Source organism: Stegodyphus dumicola, chromosome 1 (assembly GCF_044657685.1).
Source record: "Stegodyphus dumicola isolate Sdum_Otavi_A_Nest chromosome 1, ASM4465768v1".
NCBI classification, from domain to species: Eukaryota; Metazoa; Arthropoda; class Arachnida; order Araneae; family Eresidae; genus Stegodyphus; species Stegodyphus dumicola.
The window spans coordinates 191,281,595-191,301,230 of NC_140768.1; the positions used below are offsets into that span (position 1 = coordinate 191,281,595).

General features: G+C 31.2%; 1 protein-coding gene across 2 annotated transcripts in view; it reads right to left on the reverse strand.

The window, feature by feature from the left end:
• The window catches only part of LOC118199250 (uncharacterized), a 249,158-nt gene that overhangs the window by 77,838 nt on the left and 151,684 nt on the right, over window positions 1–19,636 (reverse strand). For both annotated transcript variants that reach the window (XM_085824140.1, XM_085824137.1), the window contains exons 19-23: window positions 18,710–18,859; window positions 11,040–11,130; window positions 8,330–8,463; window positions 2,208–2,387; window positions 1,892–2,094 (exon numbers count right to left, since the gene is read on the reverse strand). In XM_085824140.1, the coding sequence (XP_085680266.1) occupies window positions 1,892–2,094; window positions 2,208–2,387; window positions 8,330–8,463; window positions 11,040–11,130; window positions 18,710–18,859 (758 nt within the window). The remainder of the gene's footprint in view (window positions 1–1,891; window positions 2,095–2,207; window positions 2,388–8,329; window positions 8,464–11,039; window positions 11,131–18,709; window positions 18,860–19,636) is intronic.

Here is a 19,636-nt window from a genome sequence, read left to right on the forward strand (position 1 = left end):
AAAGACAATGGCCTGGGGTAAATCATTTTCATGCAAGATGGAGCCCCTCCACTACAGAGAGAGTCATTAGCTGCTACTTTCCAACTGCATGGCCACCTCGGTCGCCTGATCTTACCCCATGTGACTTCTGGTTATGAGGTTACCTTAAGTCCAAGGTCTACCAAGGAGTGGTCCAGGACCTGGCTACATTGAAGGATAACATATCACGGACTGTATGGGAGATTCCTGCAGACATGTTACTTTCTGCTGTTGTGCATACTGTGCACAGAATGCAATATGTGGTCCACGACAACGGCAGCCACATTGAACCTCATTTGAATGCAAAATAAAAGGTAATTTCCGTATTGATTTGCATTTGTTAACACTCTATTTTCTATTACACAGCGCCAAATATTCCCCTAGCGGTGACTTTTGGAACTAATTTGTTTTTTCGCGGAATCCTTCGTCCCCCGTCTTGTTTAATCTTCCTACAAAATGTGCCATCATTCTCGCAAATAGATCGTGCTACAAAACACTGTGAGCACTGGCAGTTTAATTATGGCTTATATATGAAAATATTTCTTTTTTCATGAGTGATATATTTTAACAGCTCAATAACCTTCTTTCCATCTTGTTGTGCATATTTAAAGTACCTTTTTGAAAAACAATTCTTTTAAGTCCTAGTTCCCACATTTAATATTCTATAATACAGTTCTGAAGAGAACAACTCAAACATTACAAATTAATCTTTATTTATACGAGGCGTATTCGGAAACTAAGTACCGTTTTGAAAAAAAAAAGTAAAACAATTTTTTTTTTGAATCCAATTTTATTTTTACATGAAAATACATGTCTTAAACTATTTTTCAACATAGTTTCCGCCAATGATCAAACACTTGTCATAGCGGGTGACCAGTTTTTGTATACCATCGTCAAAGAAACTTCCCACCAGTTTCGATAACCACTACTCCACAGCATTTTTCGTGTCATCGTCAGATTTTTCGTGTCATTTTGTTTTTTCGGAGAATGAGTGCGTCTCCACTCCATCGATTGTTGTTTCGATTCTGGTGTGAAATGACACACCCAAGTTTCATCACCTGTCACAATTTGGTTTAAAAAGTTTTCTCCCTCATCGCTGTACCGCGTAAGAAATGTCAGGGAACTACCAAGTCGCTTTGTTTTGTGAACATCAGTGAGCATTTTTGGAACCCATTGGGAACACAGTTTGCGATAATTCAAGCAGTCAGACACAATTTCGAACAAAAGAGTACGTGAAATTTATGGAAATGCCTCTGAAAGAGTTGTCATGTGAAGCGTCTGTTCTCATGAATTGCTTCATCAACTTTCCTTACCAAATCAACGGTGACAACAGAAGGTCGACCACTCCGAGCCTCGGCGTGGACATTCTTACCCACTTTCTCACCATTCTATCACTTATCGCGTATTCACCGTAAACTTCTGTCACTTGACGATAAATTTCGGCCGGTTTAACATTCCTCGCATTCAAAAATTTAATCACGGCACGAATCTCACAATCAGCGGGAGAACTAATTGTCTTAAGCATTTTGATTGCGCATAGCAAACTGAAAACACAACATAGAGCAACCAAAATGGCGACAATTGAAAGTCAGTGAACAAGAAAGACTAGTGTGCATGTGCAGTACGCCTACCACAGCGCTGCGACGGCGCTAGAATGAAACGGTACTTAGTTTCCGAATACGCTATGCACAAGAATAACTTTTTTTTAAAGCATCAACAGACTTTCTATGATTAGGTATAAAGTGCAAATAGTTCCAAGTTTCAAACTTTCAAACAAAAAATTTTCAAACTTAAAAAATAAATAAATAGAATTCTACTAAATAATAATCAAACAGTATACTTATAACAATATCCTTAATTTAAGGATACCTACTTTAAAGCTTCAGGGTATTGCAGAGATGTTACTGGCCCAAAGGTAGCAAACCAGAACTTGCGACTTTTTTCCTTAATGTGTCTCTTCGAATGACATAAATTCAATTCCAGTATGGGGCTCAAAGTAGCAAGAAAATCAGAATCATATGGTCCAAGGTAATGTCTTTCAATTGTAGAAGTCAGGACATCCCACAACATTTCCAACTTAAGGTAATATTAACAGCATTAAAATGAATACATTTTAATATCAAATTACAATATAAAACGTCAAAATCAACAATACAATTCATCTAAAGGAATATATGAAAACAAAGTACTTGTTTGTCAACAAAGGTCTTCTTTTTATCCGCAACAGAAAAGAACATAGAAAGTGGCTCAGCCAGTTTTTCTATAGTGAAACGAATAATAGAAGCAGATTTGATGTTATTAATAAAATCCTTAACAAGACCCAACGGTCCTTTTAATTTTGAAGCAGGACCTCTTCTTGGTAAAAGCACCTGCAAGGAAAAAATTAAAAAATTGTATTTCCAAAATTTCATTTCCTTCAAAAAATATTACGAAAAGTTTACTTAGAAGATCTGTCATGTTTCTTACAATGGTAAAAAAAAAAAAAAAAAAAAAAAAAAAAAATACATGGTATATAAGAAACAGAGGAAGGTTTAATTATGCTACATGATGAGTATCTGCTCTCTTGAGCAAATACCTCTGTGCAGGATTTTTTCAGGAAATTCAGTTCATATTTGTCTTGGGGAAAAAAAATATGATAATCCCATGCGGCCATCTTGCTTAACTACGGAGATAAATTCAAATTAAACAGTTTCATATCATAACAGAACCCGTTACATACTTTGTAATTATATCAAAATTTCCTAATGATGCAACATTCATAAAAATGATTCCTCATAATGGATGTGCCATCACTGTTGAATAAGGTCAACGTTGCCTTGATCTCGGACTTTTGAAAATACCTTTTTTAGATTAAAAAAAAAAAGTGAAGGGCATTCCATTAATTGTTCTAGATTCTAAGTCAAACTGAAATGACTAAGTTCATATACTTTGCAAAGGGATGGATTCTAGCAACTAATAGTAATGAAATGCAGAGGTTTTCATCCAGTTGGCTCTCATTTATTTGACTTTCTGCTTATTAGCTAGCCTGTACTGGGTGAAACAGGAAGATTTCTTACTTTACAAAAAATACACAGCATCATTTTCTGCAAATGATACTGTGCATATGTTCTTGCTAATGCCAACTTCCTCTATCATTAATTATATAGTTAGACACCATTCAAATGCAAGCATATGTTAAGCTTACTTGATCACATCTACAATTCTGTTGGTTGACGGACAACATACATCTGTTTCCTTCCTATGATAATTTTCATTTGAAATCTGGCATAAATGCATTTTTGTTTTATTGTTTACATCCTATACCAATTGCACCAACATTTTGTCACATTCTTTCTCAATTTGTAACAGTACTTGCTGTTCACTTTACTGCATTCTGATACTACTTTTAATATTAATTATGTTTGATAGGCTACAGCAAATTTATCTGACAGTCATATGTACTTAATATTATGTCATTATCATTGAAGTATTTAATGTTATGCAGTTATATCTGAAGTTACTTAATGTTACATAATTATCTATCTTATCTCTGAAGAATTATGCAGACCATCACCATGCCTTTTGAACATATGCTGCATTGATCACATTTTTAGCCCTGTATATTTTTATATTTTTAAAAGTTTTAGCATTACCAAGAACATTACCACAAACAATTTAATTAATTTTATTTGCATTCTATCCCTACACAGCAGCTTAAAACACGTCTTAAATAAAGGCAATATTTTATATATAAAATTTTCCTTAATTTTTTTACTTATGCTCTTTTATGAAACGAGTAATACATCTTTTAAAGGAGTTGTGTACTAGTGTGAAATATTCTTTTAAAGTATTACTGCCTTTGTAAATTTCTTTAAATAAATTTTACCATCAGCAAATATAATTATTATTAAATATCCCCTTTATGACATATAAGTACCAATAAGTTGTAGATAAAACAAATTAGTTCTGTTTAGTATCTAGAAAATTACTTTACAGTAATTCTGTTTATTTCTTAATTTACTTCTGTGTTTGTTTTTTCTTTCTTGTAAAGATAAAATTGTAATAAAATTTTAGCAGTTTATAAAGAACATACTTCAATTTCATTCAGACTTATTTAAATTAAAAAGTCTGAATGAAATTGAAGTCAATATATAAGTTATATATAAGCTAAGATATATAAGTTAAGATATTAATTTCATTATAAGGTGACTAGTAAATTTAAAGGCAGCATAATTTCTTTTAAATTAAAATTTGTTTTTATTCATTTTTCTTTAAAAAAATAAATTTAAAAGCCTGTAGCAATCATCGGGTTACATTTAAAAAAGGCAAATGAGGAGACAAAGGAGGTGACATGGCTCGAGTGGGAGACATGGGGACAGGCATCGGAATCACTGACACCATCGACTTGAGGAGATACATGTTCAAAGACTCCTGTTGTTTTGTTTTTGGAAATGCTGTAATATTTTCCTGTGCGCATAATCAACTTGTATAAATAAATTTTGATGTTAATATGAATAATGCTGCACTTTGCTACATGATGTTTCACCTATCATTCTAATATAGGTATAGTATAAAATGCTAAAAATCTATATTTCCCCAAATTAATAATTTTTATACCTTTGACGTAAACCATTTCTGAAAGTAATATATTAGTTTCTGCTGAAGATGTATTTCATGAATAAGAAAATTTTCAAACAACCTTAGAGTTCTCTCAGAAATCCTGGCCTAAATAATTAGTATTTGCACAATTATGAAAACCTATGGCAAATAATTATATACTCCCTTTGTCTCAGAATAATAGTAGCTAGTAAATATTTAAATAGAAATTATTCAAGAATGCAGCTGTAAGGTTATGTTGCAGAACAAAGTTGCAAAGCCAAAAGAACAAAAGTCAGTGTTTCATGACATCTGTCATTTGCTTTGACACATCTTTCAATTTTTAAGTTAATCTAACTATTAGGAATTGTTTGGGTCTCATCCCAAATAACACACACTATAATAAATTCGCTGGTTCGGTTCTTTGTTAATTCTCATAATTAATTACAATCACTCATTATGAACTCTGTGACCAGCCCTCGTACCATCGATGGGGATTCTCAAACTCGTCCGATCAACATTACAGATGCGCATGCGTGGATTACATTACAGGTACGCAGGAGCAAACAGGAATTATAACTATTTTTTTAAATTACACCCACTGATTGAATAAGTTGTTTTATTTCTGTTGAATATCAGTCAATTGTAAAAGGGTTACATTTTAAAAAGGCAAATGAGGATGAAAAAAAGAGAGTTTTCAAGCAAAGATTGAGTTGTGGTGGTCAAGTTTTTGACATAACAAAAGAAAAACAAAAGGTTTCAGAAAGGTGCAATTACATTAACTGAGGAAAAAACTAAGTGCAACAGAATCAGCGTATCAAGAATCTAGAAATGTACTTCCAAAATTAATTGTGAAGATAAAATTTATGCTAATGTTGATTCTTTGAGAAAACAAAACTATAGACATAAATGCAAAGATTATGGAGAAAAATTGACATATTTCTCTTAGCAGAAGAGGCACCACAGAAATAGTACACACAGCCTTTGATAATACTTCTGAAATACTGGATAACATGTTTCTGTCACTTCAAAAAACTATGCTAGAAGGAATGAAGAATGATAGCTCCAATAATTTCAAGCTCACGTACATGAGGCAACAAAGCTTTGCAGTGAAGGGATCCTATCTACAAGTTTAACCCTTTCGTGGGCCGTGGGAAGGTTACTTCCCACCTACACGTTCCTGGGAAATACACCTGTGGGAAGCGCAAAACCCACTATAATATATTGGCTTTGCTATTATAACGTTGGGAACTCTAATTCCCACTTCAGTATTGTGCTGCCATCTGTATTCAATCGATTGAAAACAGAATTACCACATTTGTTTGGAAAGTTCGAATGCGTTGTGCGAGATCTGTTCCACTGAGACACCTGTTTTGATTTGACATTTGCATTGCTCTACAATTCTGCTACAAATGTAAGTAAAACACTGTTTTTATAATAATAACGTTTTCTTATTTTGTATATTTCTGCTGTAACTATCTGATATTGAATAATAAATAATGGGTGAAATGTGAAAATGCTATTGCATCATGTATAAAAGCCACGTGCAATAGGTATGTTGAAAAAATTACAATATTTTTGAAAATACATTTGAAAATATCATTCAATTCTACTGAGAAAAAAAGGGATTATTTTGGCATGATTTTTACCGATGAAATTTTACAGAATATTGTTGACGAAACAAACTCGTATGCAAAGCAACCTATGAAAAGGAAGAGATTGGGTCATACCACAAAAGACATTATCCTGAACTGGAAAGAAATCACATCAGAAGAATTGAAAGCATGGGTAGGTATGCATATACTCATGGGTATGCATCAATTGCATGAACTGAAAAACTACTGGAGCACAGACCCTATTCTCAATGTTCAATCAGTAGCAAGAATAATAATCACAAAGAGGTTCATAAAAATAACTGAGACTTTATATGTAAATGATAACAGCACAAATCCGTGTGGGCAATTTGGGCATGATAAACTCTATAAAGTCAGGCATCCTCTCACATCTCAATGATTCCATACCTAAAGTCTATGAACCTTCGTCAACATTATGAATAGATGAATGTATGATAGCTTTCAAAGGGAGAACTTCATTGAAGCAGTATATGCCAATGAAGCCTATAAAAAGAGGTTACAAGGTGTGGTGTTTAGCAGACTCTAAGACTGGATATATTAAAAAATTTGAAATTTATTCTGGAAAAGAAACTTCTGATAATAAGGATAAAATATTGAGCTTAGGGGAAACAGTAATAACTAAACTAATGGAAGATGTGAAACAGACAGGTCATAGCCTATGATAACTATTTGATATCTTTTAGGCTTGCAAAATGTCTACTTATAAGTGGTCTGTTTTCTGTGGGGACTTTGAGGCCGCAAAGGAAGGATCTTCCACCAATACTGAAGGCTAATAACAAACTACAAAGAGGGAAATCAGTGTTCCTAACTAAGGAAGGTGTTGCTGCAATAAAGTGGATGGACAAAAAGGCTGTTACATTGTTGACTACTGCACATAATTCAGCAATTATTACATCTGTAAATCGTACAAAAAATGATGGTACTAAAACAGAAGTACCTTGCCCTAAAGCTGTTGCCTTATATAACAATGTCATGGGAGGGGTTGATTGCTTCGATCAAAGAAAAGAAAGGTACCAAACAGGAAGAAGATCTGTAGAATGGTGGCATCGTATTTTTTATTTTCTTATTGATCTTGGCATCGTAAATAGTTTTATACTGTGGCAAGGAAACAAGAGAAAGAGAAGTTTAGACCAGCTAACATTCTGTATAGCATTAGCTCGTCAACTAATAGACGGATATTCCTCGAAAAAAGAAAAGCAGTCCTGCTAGCTCCAAGCAAAACGGTGTGCAGTTCCGGATGATGTACGCTGATGTAAGATGGTTTTCAACTATAGACGATGTAAGAAATGTAGCACAAAGGCCCAAGAAAAGAGGACCCGCTATATGTGTGCAGTATCTGAAGTACCCTTGTGCATTGCAACATGTTTCTCATCTTTTCATGGCAAATAATCGCCTTTAAATTGAATTTTCTCTATGACCATAAAAGGTCCCGTGGGAAGTATACTTCCCACCCCTAGAATTTAAATGTAAACAAAAAATTTGGCAAAATAAAATATATTTCCTTAAATGCTATTGTTTAATTGATAATAAAACATAAAAAAACGGCAGAAATTCAAAGAGAAATAAATGGTCCACGAAAGGGTTAAAATGCAGTAACAAAATTATTGAAAAATCCAGAAACTACCTGAACACACAAAATAAAAATTAAGAGTAATATTTTAAATTTATTATTTAATTTAATCTAATTTCTCAATAATAAATGTTGCATTCTACATTATTTTCTTTTGCTACTATTATTATGGGACAAATTAAATTCATCAGCTGCTACAGTCATTATGGGACAAAGGGAATAATACTATTTATTAATTTCTAATTTTATGAGGAAAAACTTTCTTTTTCTTAAAAAAAAAAAAAACTATGTTGTTATTTGAATTATTCAACATAAAATAAAACTTAACATTTCAGAACACAAACTTTTAACATAACACAGATTACATTAAATCATGATATTAAACTATCAAATTTATGAAGAAATCAATGTTGTAAATCCTTAAGGAACAATTTTTCCCTCTCCCTTCTTCTTTAATAAATATGCAATTAATTCCAATTTTACAAAACATTTAGGATTTCAATTATAAACTGTTTTCAGGAGATTTTCTTACCTGCTTCTGCTCTTCATCAGGAAGGACATACTGAGAATAAAAAATCTCCAATAGTAAAACTAATACATCGACTAGAGATGTTAAATTTCCTAAGGGCTTTTTCTGTTTTGCCATCAGTAAAGTATCAGACAAACCTAAAACATGTTTAAATAGTTTTCTTCATACAAATATATTACATCAGATAGTTAAATGGATTCCAACAATTATTGGTTTATGCAAGTATATAAAAACAGTCTTTACAGTCAATAACTCCATCATTATGAAAATCTTATACACTACTTAATGGTAATAATAAATTACACAGATAACTAACTAACTAAAAAAAAAAAAAAAAACCTCCTTTTCCCAAATCAAGATAGTTACATAAAGTGTTAAAAATATACTCATATATATATATATAATTAAGCTGACATTGATGTATATCCTCTCGAATTTTTCATGGATTCCTTAAGATTTGACCCTAAATTAATTTTTAAATTCTAATACATATCTCCTACTTATAAATTTCATCATTCTTATTTTTTAAGAAAATAATAAAAACTAGGCAACATTTTTTTAAATGTTTGAAAATTAGATCAAATTCTATAAAAATTGTAACGAATTACATAATGTTAGATATAAAATCACCCTGGCACTCAGATTATTTGATGTTCTATCATATTTATAATTACTGAGTAAAAGTTATAAAATGAGGATATTCCACTGGAGACAGGTTTGGGATTTGAAATGCCAAAATTTTAGGTTAATCAGATATTAAATTGTACAATGTATATATGAATTAATCAATTTTCTAGAAATTATGTAAATTTTAATTGATAGTCTAATAAAAAGAGGATATAAGAGAAAAATGAAATATGGATGTTTGAGATCTGAATTTATATTGGATATTTTACACTTATTGGCAAAGAAGCTGCCTCCTTTTTCAACTGCTGAATTTAAGAGGTGACAGATGCAGCTCATAATTTGAAAATTTGAATTTTCTTTTATTAAGATGCCTGTAACACCAGTCAAACGATTTTGCAATTAGTTGCGCTATATTAAAGCCAGTGGAATCTTCTTCTAAAGTGGGGACAGAAAGTAAACTACACTCAAGTTCTGGACTGTGGATTAAAGAAAGAAACAACACACTGAATACATTGTTCACCTAAGTATTATTGATTCCATTCATAGAGAAGTAAAATGCAGCTGTGTAATGCGATCAATAACTGAAAATTTATTTTTCATACACATTTCTTTAACAATTGCAGCTATTTTTGTCCTTGCACTTGGCTCACCACATATTTAGAATGCTGCTATGCCGCACCAACTTACAAACACCCGTGCCTTCTCCAGGATTCGAACCTGGGCATTTCAGCACGGCAGTCAGTGATGCTAACCACTATACCAGTTAGATGGCTCACATCCTTCAATTATTTGTAATAAAAATATTCTTTGTATATGCTTGTAAAGAGGAAGAATAACTCTTATAATATGCGGAATTTGTTCTCCATGTCTGTTAACCTTTTTGCGACGGCGCACCTTTGTTTAAGACGCTCGTGTGGGACGGAAGAGAATCGAAAGCAGTCACCGTACAGGATAGAGGTTTTGCATCGCTAAGCCTAATTTTATAAAAAAAAATCAGAAAAAAAAAAGTTACACTTCTAGCCTCGTAATTTTTGGTATCATTTTAGATTATTACTTGAGCTCTTATATATGTTAAAATTAACACTTAATAACTTTTTTTTTTCTTTATTTTACATGAAAATATACTTAAAAATTTCCTTATCTTGTAAAATAATTTTTGGAAGCACTATTCAAATTATTCCAAAGTTGTAATTGATAAATTTCATCAATACAATCTAAAATTAATAAAATAACACAATAAAGACTATTTACAGTAAGATGTAACAAAATTTAAAATGAAGACCGAGTGTGGTAAATCTTGAAGCACGGAGAAGTCTCACTTTTTAAATCTTTAGAAAAAGAATCATCACTCTCATCTGCGTTAGTAAATGGTTCATTAACCATACGAGGGTTCTTCCTCTGATAAATAGCGCCTTTGCGCCATAATAGACTAGAGGCAAGACTTCCCGAAATAAAAAGAGAAAAAACGGGAATATACCTGAAGTCAATGCAAAACTGATTGGGCTGTCTAGTAACCCTAAAGACCATATATAGTAGAGGAAAACATAGAATTAAAAAAAGAATTGGATATAAATCAGACACGCGAATATTTATATTAGCACGCGGAGATTGAAAGAGCCCACCTCTGTTTACGCTTTTGCTTCCCCCCCCACCCTCTCAACAGTTGAAGAGTAAAATACCAAAGTCAGACAGAATATATCAAACTCAAGGTCAGGAACCTAAAACTGTGTTCATTTCAAAAGTAATGGACATAGAATGCTTAGGGAATGCATATATGGGAAGCCCATCCTGAAAGGGTTGATAAAAAAGTTAGGGCAATTTTTGCATTACTTTTAGCAGACTCCCATGTTTTGCAGAAATTTGTTTGAATGAAAGTTTATTTTCATTTGATTAGCTATACTCTATAAAATAAGTACTTCTAACTCCTGCTCTTAAGAATAAATAATAAAGTTAGCTTCTGCCTCATACTGCTAACAGAAACCATTAAAATAAATTGAAAATTAAAAGAGTTTAAAAAAAATTCAAAACCACCGTTTAAATTTTTATTAAGTAAAATAAATGTGGGAAAAGTACAACTAAATCTTACCATGAGCATTAAGAATTCCACTTGATGCATAATCCACGCACTGAATGACTTCTTGCATATATGAACACACAGATTCATAAAATTCAGCTTCCTAAGAAAAATGGGAATACATATTAAAATAATTATTTTATTCCTTCTGGATATAAAACCGAACAAAACTTAAATAAACATTATTTTCACTTTTTCCGCATAAAAAAATTGACAAAAGGATTAGATGGTTAAAAAAAATCTAGAAAAAAATGTTGTAAAACAGCATAGATCAGCGGTTCTCAACCTTTTGACTAATGTTTACCATCTAAACAAAAACTGAAAACCTAAAGTACTACTACCACCACCACTCTTGAACAAAGTTCAGATCGCATGAATTTATAAGTATTAAGGAAAAAACTCAACCAGGATGTTGGGGTTTTAATTTTTGAATTTAATAGTTAAAAATACTTTGCTTCTTTGCATACCACCGGTTGAGAACACCCGGCATAGATGATATATGATTTGAAGCTATTCAATTTTATAAACAAATCTATAAAAAGGGTAAGTAAAACCAAATGATTCTCTCTTAAGGTGTGAAATATATACATAAGACCCTAATTCTCAGGAAGTGTAAGTAACTTAAGTATGATTATGACATGTAAAATGTACTTTTCTTGGAATAAACAAATAAACACACAAAAAAGTATAAGAAAAGGGATCATAAATTAGTGACAATTTAACACACAGTTCATACGAATCCCTATAAGCCCTTACAACTAATCATTACTTTAAATATAAGTCAATTACAAAACTTTTAAACTCACTTCTTGTATACATTACTTTTGTCTGCATTCAAAATAAAATTTAAGGATAATGATTTTTTTTTTTTTTTAAAGTCCTCAAATGTAAGTATTTGCTTACATATTTTTCTGTGTTAATTCCACAGCTAATCACAGGCACTACAAAATATTTGTGCCTATTGAAAGCTTTGAGACAGTTTTACCAGAATATTCAGTGAAAATGTAATAGTCCCCATAAATAAAATGTTCTCAATATTTTTCTAAAAAGAATACATGCAATCAAGGAAAATTAATTCAGGTGGTTAGTTGAAGCCACTGTTGTCACATCTCAGCAATGCATTAAGTTTCACAGATGAAAGAATGGTTGAAGTTCTGAGCAACAAAGGTAAGAGTTAAATTTTTCATCAATATCTTGTTAAACTGAATTGAAACAGACCAGAAGTTAGGCACTGTTGACTTAGAGAACAAAGATGTTGATAATTGCTACTAGTTGTTTTACTTAACATTACTGGAACATTGTGTGATTTTTTAGACTTCATTGTACATTTTTATAATGAAAATTGCAAAATAACTACAGTACTCGCCGCTTATTAAAGTCAATGGTTATTAACTCAGCTGCTTATTGCATTCATATTTCCAGGAACCAAATGAAATATAAAATTGCCATTTCAATCAATAAAATCAATTAAAAAAAAGTATGAAAGCTTTCAGATTTTATATTATGCCTAAAGGGGTGTTTTTTAACATTTTGTGTGTTACCTTTAGTTATTAACCCTTTGACACGCGGTGGTTGCCCCCTGAAACCACCAATTTTCGAATTTTTTTCTCCTCTTCCTTCCGAAATTTTTGAGTGAAAATCAATTGATTACTGATCTTTTACCTCTAAATAACACAAAATGACTTCAGAATCATACATGTTTTAGGTCTTAGTACTTCAAATTGGATGCCTTTTAAAATTTGTTTTCAATGAGACAAAATAACTTCCTTTTATTAATATAAACTTTAAATTTCAAAAGTTATTCATCGCACATCATGATTTCTATCATAAACAATAAAAAATAGCAATAATTAAACTGCATATATAAAAACAACGCTCTATATGTATGGCATTTGCTTTGTGGTTTCAGGGCACGACCACTGCCGCACTAGAGCATTGTGCCACAATGGTTGCGCCTTGCTGCTCTTCACAATGGTGTTTGCTTGCTTCTCGAATAGGAATGTTTATTTTTACCTGGATATAGATAAGGGCTTTTTAAATCACAGAGTTATTTTATTACTAAACAATACATGCACCTGCCCAGTAAAAAGGTCTTTCTTTTCCAGCAACTTCAACACACTTGCTCACCAAGCTAGTATTGTGATTTTATAAATTCTTTCCTGTGGTTTAAATTTAATGTACATTGCTGTAATTAAAAATAGAAATCGCATAAAGTTTTATTTAAATTAAAAATATTTTCTGAAAATTTTGGGACGAAATACGAATAAAATAAGTATGAATGGGAAACGAATGATCGGTATCAAAGCCAAGAAGACTAAGCCCCTCCTCATTAACATAAAAAACCCACAAATTTCATGTGTCAGATGAAAAGAAACTAAATAACGCTGGACATATACCAGTGAAATTTAGATCCAATAAGTGTACATTTTCTAGCACAAGGAAGAAACCTTATAGAAGAAGATACATGTGGCGAAATGTGCAATGTGGGCACGCATGTACCAAAAAGACAAAACATGCTTTGAACAATGTCACAAAAAATATTTGTTCTTTGAAATTAAAAAAAAACACTGAGTCTTTTTTTTATCCTTATTGTACTGAGATTTTTTAATCCATGTAGCCAAACGTCTTTATTATGTAGGTACTTTCACTGCTATAGAAAAATTACATAAATGTTTATTTTTTAATTTTTTCTGACATTATTTTACAAAGTAACATATATATTACTTTGTAAAATAATGTAAATATATATATGTATTATATATTATGCAATTCCTACATGCATTTTGTTTTAAATTCGTAAATTTCGTCATTTATTGGAAACGTGCACGGAGAAAGGTAAGTTTTTTTTCCCTACTTACCTCGGTAAGTTTCAAGTCCTAGATGCGTGGTGGTTTCACAGTGCAACCACCACCCACAGAACAATGAGCAAGAGTAGATTTTTTTAAATTCATATATTATTTGTCTCTAGGATCATAATATTGAATTTCTAGACTTTTTAGTTAAAAAAATTATAAAAATAATATCGCGCGCGTCAAAGGGTTAAATATCATGGTCTTCGCACTTAAACTGTAACATTCAATTCAACAGCAGTATCACAAAATATTTAAAAGAGTATATCTTTAGAATTTCCGATACACAATCTCGCGTGCTGGAAATAAAAATGCCCCTCCTTCAGTGTAGCCATTGCTCGCTTTGAAACCAGCGAGTTTGTTATTCAAAAATTCTTTAATGTTTGACAAAATATGAAATAGATAATAAAACAGATTCCAAATTCGTGCTTCCAGATGACCATATTTGAATGGAGGACTACGTTATTCAAAATTTGAGGTCTCTACGTACCATTATTTTTTCAGTGCGAGAAACACATTCATGCAGATTCTTCATTTTTTAATTTCTTTAAATATAATGCAGGGCTCGAATATTTGGTGGCAACAATGTGAAAAGTGAACAGACACAAAATGCGAAACGAAACCAAAACAACTTTACTAATTAGATAATTGTGCAACATACACGCCGCCTCTGAACTACTACTGAAAAACATTAGCATCGCTTCCTGCAAATACAACTTCTAACATTAAACCTTTAATTTCTGGGTATTATAAAAGCTTTTAAATGTCATCACAGAAAAGATGTTCAGAAAATGACAAAAAGAATTGAGTTGTATGAAAATGCAAGCTCTTCAAAGGAGATAAAAAAGTCAAGATCTATACTAGAGGCCATGCATATGGGTATTAATGTAGAGGGGTTAATATCTTAAAAACTGTTTCTGAAAATGTGGCTTTTATGTATAAGAAGCCTCAAAGAAATTGCAAATTATGGATAATATTTCAGACATTAGTGAGGGAAGTTATGAATGTTCATTTTTGGAATAAATGTCAATTCATAGCAGCATGGAGACAGCATGTATAAAAACTGGCTATGAATGTGTTAAAAAGAACTACAAAAACTGACAGCAAAAGTGATCCAGAAAAAAAAGTGATGACATGAACCTAAAAAAGTACTGAAAATTCTAAAAAGAATTCTTGAACTGAAAGGTACTGATCAAAAATACTATCAGCAATTTTATGAAATTGAGAACACAATTTAAAAACTTTTATTGAAATATATGAAACAAACACAGACGGACTAGTTGCTTTTTACAGACAAAATGTCGCCAAGCATGTAATTATAAAAATATTTTGATAAGAAATTTTAAAATGAATTTCCAAAATTGTGTAAAGCGTTTAATTTTTAACTATCATTTTAGTTGTCAGTTAAATATTGTTTTAGTTGTTATTATTTTACTTGAAAAGTTTACAATTTGCAATACACAAATCATCATTTATTAAACTCAATACATCTTTAATAGAAGTGATTTAAATAAGTGGCGAGTACTGTATTTCTGTCAGCAGACAAATCCACAAAAATCGGCAATACGGAAAGAATTCAGAAATTCGGGCTCCTATTAAAAGAGTGAATGACTTGTTTTTTACACTTGCTACACCTTTTAATATAAACAAACTAATAATTGGACAGCATGTATAAAAACTGGCTATGAATGTGTTAAAAAGAACTACAAACACACATCTCAACACACTAAAAGCCACACTCTTATTTTAGGAGATTATAAAAATTCTGTTGTCATTCCCTTCTTTCCATCAATTAGCTATAAAGTTGCACATATTTTGCAGAAATTTAACTTTCGGGTTGTTTATTCTCCTATCAATAAAATTCCAACTTCTATACTCAAGGACCCCATTCCGGATATGAATTCCTGGGGTATTTATAGGATTCCTTGCCAGTGTGGTTTAATTTACATTGGCCAAACTAAGAGAGCCTTAAAATTTCGCGTCAAAGAACATGAGGCATATGTTAGAAAAAAGGAAACACAGAAGTCTTCTGTTGCTCAACATTGTTGGTCCGAAAATCACACTTTCAAATTTTCTGCTGCCAAAATTATTCAAAAAACATCTTCCATTGGAGAACTGGATTTTCTAGAGGCATTTCACATTCATAAAAATCTTTCTGTTCTAGTTAACGATCCTAATTCCAATCCAAATTTGCCTTCGGCTTTTAGAGAAATTATGTTTTAGTTCTGGTTTCGCCAACAGATGGCGCCACTTGCTTATTCTTGTCCAGGCTTTCTTATCTTATCTAAACATTATTTCCTATCTTGTTCATTTGCGGTTTTGCAGCTGAAGATAATGGTTCGGTAAAACCATCGAAACTAGTCCTGTGAAAATTTTGTAAATTAACGCTGAGTTTTGTTGTTTGACTTCTGAATTAGTATTTATTCGGCGTGTTATTGTGTCTTAAATTAATAATTGTTTTATGCCTACGACTGTTTTTATATCATATATATTAAAAAAATAATAAATAAAACTAATCTGCATTTTTAAAATAGAAAACACGTATCGATTTACTTTTCGTATTTGGTCAAAACCCTCATGCACAAAAAAATCATGTGTTAAATTTCTGGATATTTTCAAAATATTTGAAAGTTAATTAAATTTCTAATTATTCTTAAATAATCAGTATAAACAAAACAACAGACATGCTCCTTTTGAGCAAAAATGTAGCATTTATAAAAGTCAGTGGCATAATGCTCAAAGTTTTAATACTAACCCATCTGGAAATGAACAAGTAAAAGATTTTATTCTCTGGAGGGAAATATAAATTAAATTTTAATTTTTAGATATTTCAAATAAATTTTAAATTTTTAGATATTTCAGACATTCTTATCCATCACAGATTTAAAAATCCTTTTTGAAAGTTTTGGCAATGTGTCAATAACAGAATCCTTTTCAAAAGTATGATCAAATTATAAAATCACACAAAGCAGAATTTTACAAAATTTACTGTGTAATCACAATGATACAAGTTTACTTTCTTGGCTGTGTTCTAAACTTTAAAAATGCAAAATATTAACTTGAATTATTGATAATTTTGGAGATTTGCTAATACAAAATAATTGATTCAAAACAAATCTAATTGACAATGGGAGTAACTAAAGTAAGTAGCTATTTGCAGTTTTCTCATAAATAAAGCAAATATAGCTCAGTTTTTTAACAGAAAATTCTCTATGAAAGCATCCCTCCTTGTAGAAGGTAGCTCTACCTGAAAATGTAAGTATTTGCTTATATATTTTTCTAGTGAACTCTGATAGAGTAAATAATTTCATCTAAAACAGATCTTGAACTAAAATATGCATTGGAATTTTTGCATACACATTAGTATTTTAATCAGTGATGTAAATGCTTATGAATTAATACTTCCAGTGCCACCTTATTTTTGAGGAGAATATGGCAAATGCAATAAAGACAATATAAGTTTCAGTTAATTATCTACATTATATATACAGTCAAAAGTCGTTAATTCGGACACCCATAATCCGGACCTCAAAGCTACAAACTTTCTGCGCATGCGTCGCGTTCACGCATGCGCACAGGCGTTTACGAGAGCGCATAAGACCCTTACAGCTGCGAATATGTTTGTGCGCATGCACGTTTAATCTTCAAATTGGATCCGGCTTATTTTTTTTTGCAGACTGTTAGAGCAATTTTATAAAAGTAAGCTTGAACTTTCGATTATGTCAAATAGAATTTCCGATATATATTTACTACAAAGCGAAAGTATGTTTTGAAATCCGAAATCTGTTTATCAATTTATGTTTTGAAATCCGAAATCTGTTTATCAATTCCACGCTGCTCTGCGGCAGAGGGGGGGGCAGAAATGTCATTATTAGATTATGATAGATTAGAAAGATTATGTCAAATAGAATTTCCGATATATATTTACTAATATGTAATTTGTATCTACAAAGCGAAAGTATGTTTTGAAATCCGAAATCTGTTTATCAATTTCACACTGCGGATTGGAAGTTGATCTGTCAGCACTATCCTTATCTTCAGAGCAGATGTTTTTATTTTATTTGGTTTATAATTCCGTACTAAGTGTAGTATTTCATCTCGATATACTCCGTCTTTGATATGATTTATGATTTAAATCAAGTTCCTCGTCATTATAATTCACTATAATTAATAATCACTATAATTAATAATCATCATTCATTATAATTAATAATAAGTGAAGAAAGTGACACAAAGGTTATTGAAAACGAAAACATTTTGATTGACAAATTAGTCGGTATTCTCAACACAGCAATTATAGGACTTGAACAGCAGAACTTTGTAACTAAACAAGAAATTATGTCTGTTTAATAGAATTAAAGAGAAAGTATTATCACATGAAACGAAGCAACTTACATTGAAGGAAATGTTTAATAAAGTAAACAAATAAATATTAAGCTTTTTCTTTTTGTAAATTTTGATACCATTTAGATCATAATTGTTCTTTATTTCATAAATTATGGTTTCATATTTTTAATTTTGTAATTTCTGCATGCCATCTTACCAGATTTAAACTGATGATCTATAATCCGGAAAAATCGATAATCCGGAATCGCCGAAGTCCCAACGAGTCCGGATTAACGACTTTTGACTGTAATTTGAAAATTTGAGACAACAGATAGCTTTGTTCTGAACTCTCTATCATAAAATATACAGAAAATACTATATATATATATATATATACAGAACATGGAAGAAAATAAAATCTACTATATTTGATATTCATATTTTTCTATCTAAATGAATACTCAGCAAATGGAATTTTCTGCTGAAATGAATATAAAGAATTCTTACCTGCAACAATTCAGGCTTAAGCATATTTTTTAGTCTCACACAAAATATTTCACATGCTTCATTTGGTAAAGTAGTGTCAACGAGTGAAGAACAACGGATAAATGCTTTAAACAAATTTTTCCACAGTTTAAAAGCTGAACTTGTAGCAACCTAAAACATGTAAAATTGCACAAATCCAAAAACTGAAATTAACAACGTTTTAAATTTGATAAAATTTTAAATTACATGTAAATACAATTTAATATTCCTTATCTGAAAGATACTCTTTAAATATTAATATGGCATACCATAAATGATAAATTTCGCAATATTTCTTCAGAACTACAACAGTTTTCAGACTTTCTGACAGTTACTTTAAATACATGGTAGAGAAATTAGTGATTATAATTTTCAATTTGTTTAATTTTTTTCAATGTGAATAGAAAAACATTAAAACAGTCAGCAACTATTTAGTTCTCTAAATACACATCTGATAACATAGGGGTATTTAGCCTAAAAGAATACTAGTATAACAAAGTTTCTTAACCCCTTAACTGCCGCGGAAAACGTACAAGATTCATTTCCTAGTGCCGCAGTTTTTCATAAAGATGCGCATAGTTATGTGATGTATTAGGGGGAAAATAAGTGAAGTTTTACTTTCTAAAAACTGTTTACTTTCACAAAATAAAGAATAAAAAGAAAAAAAATGAATGCACAAAATTTAATGTTTTGAGTAAAGGTATAATAAAAAGATGTAAGTATAATACAAATGAGGGTTTTATAATAAAAAAGGTCCCTAAAATGGAGTTTCGATCAGTTCATTTTTAGACCAGTAAAGTGAAATATCAGGTTTCAGTGTTATACCTTGGGAAATCAAGTATGCCTAAAAAAACATATTTCTTCTGAACTGGTTGAATGCCACGATTTTGTTCTTGATTTTTTGTTTGC